Below are 12,397 nucleotides of genomic sequence, written 5' to 3'. Positions count from 1 at the left end.
CCCCCCCCCCCCCCCCAGGCACGGAGAGCCTCACTTTCTGCAGTCCCAGTGGGGGAAGGAGCGTGTGTGATGGCCTTGGTCAAGGACGATTCAGGTTGCTCAGTGATCTGGAGAGGGAATATTCTGTCAGTACCCACTTTGGAAATATTGCTGGGAAAAATTGAGACAAATGTCATTTTGCTGCTGGCTTTCTGGGAAGACCCCTATTATGTGTGGTGACAAGTGGCCATGGGGATTGGGTCCTGGAGTTCAGGGGATAAAAAATGAGCGTTTTCTTTGTGAAAGAAATAGGAAGAGAGGTAAAAGCCCTGTGCGAGAGCAAGAAGTATCTGTCATGCTCTCAGTCTCACGCAGCCTCTGTGATGTCTTTTAAACATCCTGTCACTGAAATGCTGAAATGCACTGAGCTCTTTTGTAAAGAAAAGGCTTGTTGTTTTTTCTGCTCTTCCAGGGGAGGGGATGCTGGGCTGTGCTTCCTGGATGCCATGTTGGCCTTCAGGGGTCAGAAGACTAGATCTCTTATTAATTGTGACAATAAACTGTTTTTAACAGGAAGAGAAGTAAGAGAAGTGGAAGTGCTGACTTCATGTTGGTGTCAAAGAGCCTTTCGCTTGGGCCTCCTGGACCTTCTCCCACTTGTGGTGGGACCACCCCGCCTCCCGCTTGCCTAGAGGCCTTATTCTGCCACGAAATAGGCCCCCACTTAACCTTGTTATTCCTACCCATGCCCATCTGGGAGAGGAGAGCACCCCGTGTGCGGGGGGCGGGGTGGGGTGGGAAGGGATGCTCTTTCCGGAGGGCCCCGGGCGGGGCACAGAGCAACAGTCCATCCCACAGGGAGGGCCTCCCACCAGGACAGCCCCGCTCGTCGCCATCCTTCTCCTGACTTTGCCAAGCTGGCCCCTATTTTCCACAAGTTCACAAGGTGCCACAGTGGTGTCTGAGGTGTTCAGATGACCGTGACTGGGAGAAAACAGTGAGAGGACGCCCAGCGGGGCCTGGTCGGGTGCTTTCCAGGGCTCGGGAGCAGGGGTCGGGTGGTTCTGGTGGCTTCTGATTGGTGCAGTGTGACAAGCTGGCTTCTCAGAGCTCTGTTCACTCGTCCTTTCTGTGGGAATATTTTAGGGGCTGCCCTTTCCCTTTTATGGTCTGTTCAGTTCTATTGACTATGTAGGAAAGAACATTTTGTGGAAGATGGAAAGATTGCCAAGACCCGTCCAGTCCAGCCTCTTCCCGTTTGTTGTGATGCTCGGAGGCTCTTAGCTCATTTCCATGTGCCTCTGACATTCCTTCGTGGATGTAAAGTTCGTTGGCATCCTGTCCTTAGAAGTTCAAAGGGCTTACTGCCCACAAGCAAAGGGCAGCCCCACCAGAACCCCAGACTTAACACGCAGTCTTGGGAGTGCACTGTAGACCAGGGGGAGGATTCTTCCCAGAAGATTTGTTCCTTCATTTCTACTTGTTTGTGTGTAAATCTATTTATAGTAGATTAAAGGAGAGATCCGGCCAGCAGTAGGTAATGATGTAATTTACAGGGGCCCCAGCCAAAATGCTGAAATTGCTTACATTATCCCATTGCCACAAATGGATTACTGTGCAGGGTCTCCCTCTTTCAAAGGCAATAAAAACAGAGGGAAGGAGGGAAGCTTTTTAGGTGTTTGTAATCACTTCCATGTAGGGCTGATGTTGAGCCAGTAAAGGAATAGAAAGTGGTGGACAGTTCTCTGCGTATAATTGAGAGCACTTGGGGCAGTAGACACGGACCTGCGACTGGGTTCTAAAAACCGAATTCGGGTAGACCCACCTAAAGAATGTGCCAGAAGTGCCAGGAGATGCTGGGGCTCGCAGGGACCGTTAGTGCTAGGACCAGACTCCCATGTTGTCTGGAGGGGGCTGGGGTTCCTGGTAAATTCCTTCTGGGAAACCTTGAGTCAAGTGGATCTGGACTGAACGGGCCCCACAGTCAGTTGGGATGTTCGCGGCAGGCTGCGTAGACGTGCGGCACCCCTCGGGCACGCGGGGGGTGGGCTGCTGTTTGCCACAGGTGCCCTGCTCTGCATCCTGGCCCCGGGTGCCCACCCCGTGCGCTGCAGAGGCCTGCTGTGGGTCTTCTCAGGAATGTGGAGGGACCGTGTCTTCTTGCTTTTCACTGTTTATTAGAATCAACAGCGTTGAACCGAGTTGGTCGTCGCTGGAGATCAAGCTGCTGTGGTTTTGAAGGGAACGCCCGTTGACTGCGTGCTGCGGGGCAGAGCTGGGCTGGCTGGGCTGCGTGCTTCATTGCCCCGTTATTTTTTGCATTTATCTGGTGTCTTGCAAAATTGGTTTAAAAACAGCAGGACATCTAGCTGAAACATGTCCCTTCTTCCCCTAAAGTTGACAGACAGCAGTCCAGTGAGGAGCATGGTTCCTCTCTTTGTACAAGAAACTAAACTAAAACAAAATTTACAAAGTGTCAGCAGCATTAATACAGTAGAGAGAGTAACTTTTGCTAATACAAATTCTGTCATTAAGACAGGCCGAGGAAACCCCTCAGTTTGTTGCTCACTGGGTTTTCTCTCCTTCCTTAAGGTTCGCCATCGATGGTGTGAGCTCATTGTCAAGCACAAATACACAAAAGCGTACAAAGACGTGGAGAGATTCCTCCAGGAGGATCAGGTAAGTTTCATTTTCAGCGGATGGGTATTCCTTTAATGCTGTCCCCCGACTCTCTGGGGCACTTACTAGCACAGGGACCCAAGTTGTGAACTTTTCTTTCGTAAGAAATATTTAAACTTTTTCCAAAGATTTTTAAGAAGTAGGTAGGAGCGTCCCTAGCACACGTTGGAGCTGATTTTCCCCTCTCTCCACGTCCCTTTAAAGCAGGAATTACACCCTTAAAAGCCACGTTGCTTTGACATGGCTGTGAACCACTGTCCTGACCGCAGGGCGCACGTGCAGACCTCACAGCGTCACCAGGTCTCAGGCCAGGCCGTGGCTTAGCTGCCACAGTTGTGTCCGTGTCTGCAGTGGCGGTGATGTACTGTGTGCAGATGAGGCTGGGCAGGGAGAGCCCCACCACCTGGGACAGTCTGGTCAGTACCTGCACCAGCCGCGCCCCCGTTGCCAGTGTCCTTCCTGCGAGAACTTGCCTCACTGTTCACGGGGGAAGGCGGTCACCTTCCTGGGAGCCCGCGGGAAGCCGTAGGTACGTGAACGTGTTTGGGGAACCCTCCTTGCCGCCTCTGTACCACCCACATCTGCCCAGCACGGCCGTGGGAGGTGGCGTGTGCGCCACGGATTCCGTCAGCTTCCGGAAGGCAGCCTGCCGCTCGTTGCTGTTAGTGTGACCGTTGTGTGCCACCGGGCGAGCTCTGCACCGGGCACTGTGGGCTGACAGGATGGAGCCATGCTTCAGCGGGGGTGGGGCAAACAAAGGGACTTTTGAGAGGGCCCGAGTATGGGGGGCAGCCAGCAAGGAAGGGCTGGTTCTTCCCACAAGGAAAAACACGTGACTTTGTAGCACAAGAAATGTCACATTTGCACAGTTGGAGCAGAGGTGTTTGGAACCACAGACAGGGACAAAATGTAAGAAGCAACTTAAGGTTTCTTCTGAAAACCAAAAGTAACTGCTTTTTTAGAGCCAAGACCTTTACCAAATAAGGCTTACCACAACTCCGCTCTCTCAGGGAAGAGTTTTTGAGCCCCAGACTACCAAGTTTTTATCTTGTGCTGTCTTTGAGATCCTTCTTTTAATTCGCCCCAGCAGAATGTAGTCCTGACGCAACTGCTTGAAACGAGAGAAAAGCCAGAGCTGATGGGGTCTTTGGTCTTCCAGGACACAATCGGCTGTGGCAGCATTGTTGAAACTGCAGAGGTGGCGTTTGCCACCAGGGTGGGGATGGCCGGGGGGCTCAGGCCAGGCCGGCACAGCGGGCACCGTTTCCCGGGCGGCAAGACAGTTCTCCGCCCCGTGGTCCTGTGTGATGTGCTGGTGTTCGTTCCCCAGCCGCAGCTCAGGGCACTTTCCTGGGGGATGTCCTGCGACCGTGTGGCAGGCTCATGGGGCCTCAGGGGCGGGTTTCCGTGGCGGGCGTTGTGGGGACCCACCTGCCTGTCCCTGGCATTCTGACGTCGTCATCCCTGGAGAAGCGGTTAGGTTGCCAAGGTTCTGTTGTTGGAATGGATGGCTGAGAATTCTGGGGGGATCCATGTGAACAAGAGAGAAGGGATCAAAAACTGTAGGTTCCAGAAGCGCAGCTGGTCAGGTGTCTGTCTTTCTAGGGTCTTTGTAATTTCCAGATGGGCGAGTTTGTGTGCAAGCTGACTGTGCACGTGCGGACACGTCACTTCTTTCCCTTCCCCGCTCTGCCTCTGCGCCCCCGCAGGCCATGGGCGTGTACCTCTACGGGGAGCTGATGCTGAGCGAGGACGCCAGGCAGCAGCAGGTTGCCCGCCGGTGCTTCGAGCTGACCAGGGAGCGGATGGATAGGTCCTCAGCCGAGGTGGTGGCCGAGATGTTATTCTGAAGAGGTGATTCTCTCCCTTCCCTTTCTCCGCCGTCCAGCTCTAAGCAGAGATTCTTCATAGGAGCCGTATGAGTCGATAATGAGACGCTGAGCCGCGTCCTCCGCTCCTGCTCCGTGGCAGTGGCTTGGGAGCGCAGCCCGAGCAGGTGGCTGCTGGCAGCGTGAGGCCCAGTCTGGCCAGAGTGGCCCCCGAAGCAGAGGCTGCCCACCCTGGCAGAGTAGCTCTCCTTGGCACTGTCTTGGCCACTTGGGGTATTGTTACTTATAGGGACAGAAACACAGGAGGGCACTTGGAGTAGGTTTAGACGGCGGGCTGGGGAGGCCACGGAAGCACTAATCCGGTCGTCCAGGTGCGGGCTCACACGGGCGCACATTGCCAGGGTACCTCAGACCCCTGAGCTCCGTGCAGATGTCTGTGTCCAGCCCTGGGCCCCCAGCCCCTCATCTGCATGAGAACTTGGGGGGCCTCCCCCCAAAGTGCGCCATGCACTTCTCAACAACCCCGTGCCTGGCTGATTTCTCGCCGTGCACTGGAGCAGAATTTCTCCCTGGTCTGCCCTGGAGTGGGAGTCCTAAATTACTTCAGCCGCTTCCGATTAATTGTGCTTGGAATTGACCTGTGAGATTTACCTCCTCGCGGTTCATTTTTAACTGGGTTTCTGCATTTTAAAGGTCACATCCCAGTGGTACGGGAAGCTTCAGGGAGAACTGCGGGGTTGCGAGCACAACCTGTAACGGCCATTGTGGCTTCTGTTGTCTTCTCAGTTCTTCGAGCTTTTATGTGATATAATAGGGTCTAATTGTGTACCGTTTTTTAAACTTCACATCAAATCTCAAGCATTTTTGATTGTTTATACGGATTCTCTACATGTAGAATTCTTAATGGTTATTTAAAATTTAAGTAGATATTCTCAACCTGTTGTCAGACTTGCAGTGTGCTTCTGATGTTTTGCTGTTAACAAAACCATTTCTGACATGTTTAAATGTCTTATTTATTTGAAAGAACTCTTGATATTAAAGAGAAAAAAGGGTTTTCTAAAGTACGATCCTGTTCTTCCAGAAGAGTCCAGGAACTGTGTTTGCCAGGAAAAGGAAGTAGTGGGAGTATCTGCCATGATTGTACATCTGGTAGCGAAGCAGCCGTGCGCGGTACTTCCCCCACCGTGCTCATGGCGGCAGCGCGTCCTGGGCAGAGCCGGGCCAGCGGGAAAGACAGAGCGCCTCTCTTGCTGCCACCGTTGTGTAGCCACAGTATAAATCCTATTTCTCTTAGATTTTTTATTTCGTGGAGCGTTTGGCTTCTTGAAGACTGTGCATGCAGTGGGGCAGTTCCCCCACCGCCCCCTTGCTGCAGCTCGTGGGGAGCCACAGCGGGCTCCGAGGCCCTCGCTTCTCCATCGTGAGTTTTTGGGGTAGCCCGGTCATGAGTCTGCTCCCTTCTTGTTCCTGCCCGTTGTGGATGAATGCAGGGCCATGTGCACACCCCTCCCCCATAGCCCCTTCTCAGTGACAGTGGCACCTTGCAGCGGGGGACGTCCCGGCCCTGCTCACTGAGAACCCGGGCCCCCAGGGTGGAAGCAGCGAACCACAAAGGGGCCGCCGTTGGTTGCATTTTTCATTTCATGTTCCAAACTGCACAGGCACGTGTGTGGTCGCCTCTGAGTCCTTTTGCTGTAAGCTAGGCCTCTAGGACACCAGGTAAAATACGCAACAAGCTGAAGTCAAGGCTACTCAGTAGCTAGTGGGTGGACGGCGGCGCCCAGTCGGGCGGAAGGCGGCGTGTGCGGTGTGGGCTGTGAGCAGGCACGGCGCTGCTCCGAGTGCTCTGGCTGCTTGGGTTCCTGGCATGCTGATTTGTGACTTAAGATTAAAATCACATTGCCAGGGATTACCACGCAACCATGACCTTGGCTGCTCCTCCAGAAGCCATAGTTCTCTCTCTCTGCAGTTTGGAGAACAGATGCATCTTGTAGCTCTTCTCCAGAAACAGAAGAAGCAACAGCCGTGGAAGATGCTCGGCGGCCCGTTCCTTATGCCCAGCCGACGACCTCTCTGCCGAGGTGCAGAGCTTAGCTGATTGGTGAACAGTGACTGGTTTCCGCTTTGTTCACAGTGGCTAAGTTCTGCACCTGAAGAGAAGGTGAGATGGGGACAGTTAAGTTGGAGCTGCTGGGGCAGAGGCCGCCGCCGAGTGGTCCGCTCGGTGCCGGGCGCCATTCTGGAGGATGCGAGACCTGCTCGGCTCCGAGGATGCGCTTTCTTCTGCCGTGAATACACGAATGTACCAAAAGTCTGCGGAAATATAAATTCACTAATTAGACATCTGTCTGAATGGTCAAATGTATTGACAGCTGCAAAAATTATTCTTCTATAAACACTAAAGCTAATGCATCACCAAAAAATCAAGTTAAAACTGTGTCGGCAGTTGGTTGCATGTGAGTACGGCCGGTGCTTTCCAAGTCCAGCCCTGGTGCAGTTTCCCGAGCACGGTAACCTCTCTCTTGTGTTCGCAGCCCCCAGCAGGACAGCGCCGAGCTCCCAGCTGAGGCACTGCTTCCCGGCTGTCAGTTGGACCCGCCCTCCGGTGCCTACTGAGCTGATATCAGTTCTCATTTTACACACTGGCTCAGTTCAGCAGGAACAGGAGTCGAGCCCTCGAGCAAAAAGCCTTCCTGTCTGTAAGTGCCCAAAGGCTCCGGAGCTGGGACTGCGCGCACACGACGACCACGCGCCACGACGCGACAGCGGCGCCCCTCCGTATGTGGCCCCGGGTGTGGATGTCGGTGGAATCCTCGCGCCGTGCCGCCTCGCGGGGGATCAGCTGCCGCTCCTAGAGGCAGGCTGCAGTTAGCGCCGCGGCGGCGAGGAGCGGAGGCTGTAGGCGCAGGTGGAGTGAAGGGGGCCGGAGCTGTCGGTGGAACGAAGGCCGGGTGGCGGCTGCTGGCTTCCCCAGCCGTGAGCGAGCAGCGCGGCTGTGAAGCCCGCCCGCGGCGGCGTGAGGTGCAGCCGGGCGCGCCCTGCCCTCCTCTCCAAGTCCTCTCTCGGAGCGGAGAGCAGAGGCACACAGAGGTACAGGTTTACAAGAATTCCTCCGCTGTTACCGGGCAGTAAATTTTATTGCTGTTTCCTTTGCAGGAAAGATCACAGCGAGATTCTTTTTCATGCATCTACGCCCAGCCCTGGTGGGACCAGGATCGCGTTGACCCTGGACATCAAAGGAAGGGTAATGGGCTGCTAAAGCCATCAGCCAGCGGCGTCCACGCCTTGGTGCTTCTCTTTCTGGAGGCTGCTCTCGCTGGAGCTCATGGACCGCTGGTGCCTTCGTCCCTTGCCCTGAACTTGCCTCCTCCAGAGACTGAATCTGCCCCGGCTCTCTTCCTCGAGGACGAGTGGTGAAAGCTGTCTGGGGTACGGTGGAGACGCCGCTGGACATTGTGCATCGGTCCCCGCACATGGCTGCACTGGAGATTTCTGCAGTTCCAGGAAGTCACAGCTTCTGTGTCCTGGGACCAGTGAAAGTCTTCTCTAGATCAGTCCAGAAAGATTCTGCAGGAGTATTTTGATAAGTCTGTTTAGATTTTTCCGAAACGTTAGTACCCTCGGTCATAGGGCAGTGTTAAGAACCCAGGGTGTATTCATAATAAAACGTAATGGGTTACTATTTTTGTATTCCTGTTTCTGAATGTAATGTTTTTTAAAAAGTAAAACAGTGTTACCCAAGGGGTATTCTCTGCAAGCTGGTCCTGTCCCTCTCCTGCCCACCAGCCTCCCCATTGGGCACTCTCCCGGGTGTCGCTCCCCCTGGTGGGAGCCTGCGCTGCTGGTGGCTTTCCCGCGAGCACCGCGCCGACGGAGGACGTGCAGCCACCAGGCGGCCAAGCTCGCTGCGGTCCCGGCATGGCGCCCCGAGCCCGGCTCCAGGGCCCCGTGCACCCCGCTCTGCAGCTGGCCTGTGGGAGGAAGCGCGGCTTTCCTTCATCGGAAGCTCTTGGTCTTCAGAATTCTTTAATGGTGACTTATTCTAGAAGGTTTCCTGGGGGTTTGCTCGTCGCTGTTACCTGCGCTCTGCATATGAGGGTACGTGCCTTGTGTACGTTGTGAATTTTGAATTTTGAAAAATCGTGATTTTTGAATTTGAATAAATGTAAGAACGCTGCGTCCTGTGCGTGCTTGGCATGAGTGGTGTGCGTGAGCGCGCTGGGCCTGCCGGTGGAGCAGGAACAGACCGGGTGGGGGCAGACCGCACCGCCCAGCTGCCTACTGTGCGTGGCCCCTCCAGACCTCCCCGGGGCCGTGAGCAACCAGTTGGCCCAGTGGTTAGGTGACTTGTTTTTCCAGAAAGTTAAAGCCCCACTTTGTCTCTAGAAGCCACGGAGGCAGGGCTGAGCCCCCACGCGCATGGGGTTTTACCCCGAGACAGCTAATCCCCTTGCTGCCCTGATCCCGAGTCGTGCAACCAGTTAGCGCCAGTGGGTGGCGGCCCGTCCCCGAGGGGTCACCTGAACCGAGCCCCCCACCCCCTTGGCTGAGTCCTGTGTCTGCCTTCTCGGCCTGCGGACACCGGGGTCCGTGCCCGTGCCCGGTGTTGTCCCCCACACGGACGGTGACAGAGGAGGGCTGAGTGGGTGCTCCGAGTTTCCTCGGAATCGGGAGCCGGCTTTCCTAGCTCGCCCCTCAGCTCCTGAGAGGCCTGCGCAGGAGCCTGGGCCACGGGCGGGGTCGCTGGCGGCGAGGGGCTGGGTAGCTCGGACCAGCGGGCTGTTTCTTCCCTGTGTCATCTGATCGCGGAGAAGCAGCTTCCCATCTGTGGCCGAGGTGGCGCGCGCAGGACATGCGGGAATTCGAGTTAGCCCACTGCCCTCCCTGGGCCGCTTTTCTCCACGGCAGCACCCGGCACCTTCCGAGAGCCGCCTCGGTGCGGGCGGGACAGTCTGCAGGGGGCCCAGGAGCTGCTGTGGAGACAGGGTCTGGGGGTGCCAGTGCAGGAGGGAGGCTGCCAGGCCCAGGTTCCCAGGGCAGGAACCCCTCCCCTGCCGCACCCCCAGACAGGTTTAGCCAGACAGATTCCCAAGGTCACCTATGAAGTGACAGGCTATGAATGTGGGTCCACGTGGCTCAGGATGTCCCTCCCCGTGACAGCTCCTCATCGCCTGGACTGTTCACGCTCACATGCTCCCCAGGGACAGCCCACCTGTCATCCCGCAGCTGAGGTTTGAGAGGCCTGCACCCCTAATCCGATTTGCTCTAAGGATGGGGCCTGGGTGAGGGCAGGGTCAGGGGACACCTGCTTTGGGAAAGTGTCATCTGGAGTGGGCCGAAGTTACGTCACCACGGATACGGCACGAAGACCTGTCCGCGTGGCAGTCTCGTACACTTTGTGGGTGGCACAGATCCTGAGGTCTGCTCCCCCAGAACTCCTTTCTGGCCTTAGTGGTGCCCCGGACCCCTGCCGCGGTTCTCGCGTTAAGCAGACATAGAGGGCTGAGCTGCCCCCTGAGAAGGAGTGTGAGAAATAAAGCGAGAAAAACAAGCCTGCTTCCCAGGACGGTGCACCCCCAGCAGAAGGCCCGGGACAGGAGGGGCCCACCCGTCACCATTGGTCCCCTGGTCCAGGGAGAGTGGCTTCCTCAACTGTCGCGTCAGTTTGACCCTGAACCACACTCGGCCGTACTGGCTGTCAGGAACCAGGCATTTCACAGGGGCGGTTTGGGGGCTGTCCCCTTGTGAGGCACCCCTGGCCCGCCGAGCCCCTCCTGGGACACGGGGGCCACTGAGAAAGCCCACCACCCCCCCAGCCAGGCAGTCAAGCACGGAACGGGGGGTGTTTTAACAGGTTTATTAAAAAAGCAAGAAGGTGGGGCGCCTGGGTGGCACAGCGGTTAAGCGTCTGCCTTCGGCTCAGGGCGTGATCCCGGAGTTCTGGGATCGAGCCCCACGCCAGGCTTCTCTGCTATGAGCCTGCTTCTTCCTCTCCCACTCCCCCTGCTTGTGTTCCCTCTCTCGCTGGCTGTCTCTATCTCTGTCGAATAAATAAATAAAATCTTTAAAAAAAAAAAAAAAGCAAGGAGGTGCAGCCTTGTCCTCTGAGCGAGTTCATCGGTTACCTGCCCACCAGCGGCCCTCCAAGGGCTCTAGAAATGCAAGCTCTCCTCCACTCCTTGGAGCAGGCAGTGTCTTTGAAGAGCAAGTCCGGTTCGGACAGGAGCACATCTATCTCCCCACGGCACCTTGATTTCCAAACATGCTGGAAGGCAGGCTCAACCCATGATTGGACCGAGGGGCCAGGCCTCTGATGTCCCCGGGGTGCTCCCCACTGTGCTGGGCTTGGCTGTCAGCCCCTGGCCAGCCTGAGGCAGCCAGCAGTCCCTCTCCTGCCCGGCTTGGCTGAGGGGCTGAGCTTTGGAAAGGGGGGGTGAAGGGACATCCCCAGGAGCCCTTGCTGCCCATCCGGCTCCCACGGCCTGGCTTCTGGGCTTTGGGCAGCGGCCGGGGCAGGAAAAGTGCTGGGCACCCGGGCTGTACCAGGACCGGAAATGCAGGTGGGGGACAGCGTGGGGGGGCGGGAGAAGAAATACAAGGGAAGATGTTTCAGTTCTCCCTCTTGGTCTCTATTTTAGGATGACAGAGTTTCAAAGCATTTATTTTTATTGGAATTTCAAATCAAAACATCTAATAGTCTCCAACCCCAATGAGGTACAGACATGTCCCAAGAGCAGGCAGAACCCAGTGCCCCAAGTACAGGAACCAGAGCTAGTAAACTCTGTCCCCAACCTTCAAGCATCCCTTTAAAGTGAAGGCCTCGGACAGATGTTTCCCGAGCATTCCGGCTTTCTTCCCTGACCCGCCTGGGTCAGCGTGGACACTTGGCAAAGCCCAAACACAGGGCGCGCCAGTGTTTTTAGACCTTTACGTCCTGGGCCAACCACTTCCTAGTTTTAGATGAGCGGCGGGGTGGGCGGAGGAAGGGCTGAGAGGGGCTGGACCCACCCACCCCGGGGAGCGCGCAGTCTGTCCCGACGAGGCACCTGCTGGACAGATCTCTGGGCATCCCAGGCCTGTGGCCTCTGCCACCGGCCTGCCCGGAGCCCCAGGGTCCACACACCCCATTCCTGAGAAGTCCAGGAGGGGCTGCTCCTGGCGTCACCGGCAGGTAACAACACGCAGCCGCTTTGGGGTTAGATGGTCCCTTGCAGTGTCCTCTCCCCAGGGCACTGGGGCTGAACTGCCTCGGGCTGCAGAGTGGGGCGGGACCCTCTGTGCAGGGTGCAGCTGTGGCGAAGATTCCATACCGACCGGAACCTAGACTCCCTGGAGTCCCTTCCAAGTCCCTTCAGCCCGCGGTTGGGGCTGGGGGCAGGATGGACAGGGCCTGGCCTTCTGGTGCCTCAGGGAGGTGGGGGCTTGAAGGGCGGTCTGGACCTCCCAGGGCGGAGGTGGGGGGCGGGGGAGGGGGAGCTGCGCGGGGAGGGCAGGCACTCTTAGCCCCCCCAGGCCACGGCCATGAGGACAATGACCTCAGCCTTCCTGGCTGGGCCCTGGGGGTTTACAAGGTGGAAAGGAGGAGAGGCGGCCGGGGGCTTTTATAGGTCTCTTCCCACCCTTGGTGCTGTCTGGGAGATGGATCTGCCAATAAGGCGTTTCTGTTCCAGCCCAGACAGTGTGAAAAGAGGGAGGAGGCCATGGGCCTGGCCCCGGGCAGAAGAAAACCCGAAGTTCCCAGGACCAGCAACGGCCGCACCTTCTGCGGGCATGATGGGTGGGCGCCGGGCACCCTGGGGTCGGGGCAGGGCCCTCCGGAGAGCACCAGCCAGAAGCCTCGGGAGCCGCGGGGAAGGGCGGGTGACAGCACGACACACGTGTGTGTGTGTGTGTGTGTGTGTGTGTGTGTG

General features: G+C 56.9%; 1 protein-coding gene across 13 annotated transcripts in view; it reads left to right on the top strand.

Annotated features, from left to right (window-relative positions):
• Positions 1-12,397, top strand: part of AOPEP (aminopeptidase O (putative)) — a 348,963-nt gene that overhangs the window by 333,408 nt on the left and 3,158 nt on the right. For 6 of the 13 annotated variants that reach the window (XR_005831814.1, XR_005831819.1, XR_005831818.1 and 3 more), the window contains 4 exons: positions 2,572-2,658; positions 2,928-3,187; positions 4,368-4,512; positions 7,644-7,780. Coding sequence is in view for 6 of the 13 variants with exons in the window: in XM_040620154.1 (XP_040476088.1) it covers positions 2,572-2,658; positions 7,644-7,904 (348 nt within the window). In the remaining 7 variants the exon portion in view is untranslated. Of the gene's footprint in view, positions 1-2,571; positions 2,659-2,865; positions 3,188-4,367; positions 4,513-7,643; positions 8,665-12,397 lie in introns of those variants that run through there. The other 7 variants (XM_040620155.1, XM_040620159.1, XR_005831815.1 and 4 more) reach the window with 6 other exon arrangements.

Source organism: Ursus maritimus, unplaced genomic scaffold (assembly GCF_017311325.1).
Source record: "Ursus maritimus isolate PB19 unplaced genomic scaffold, ASM1731132v1 scaffold_34, whole genome shotgun sequence".
In the NCBI taxonomy this organism is placed as follows: Eukaryota; Metazoa; Chordata; class Mammalia; order Carnivora; family Ursidae; genus Ursus; species Ursus maritimus.
This window is presented reverse-complemented; position numbering and strand designations above follow the sequence as displayed.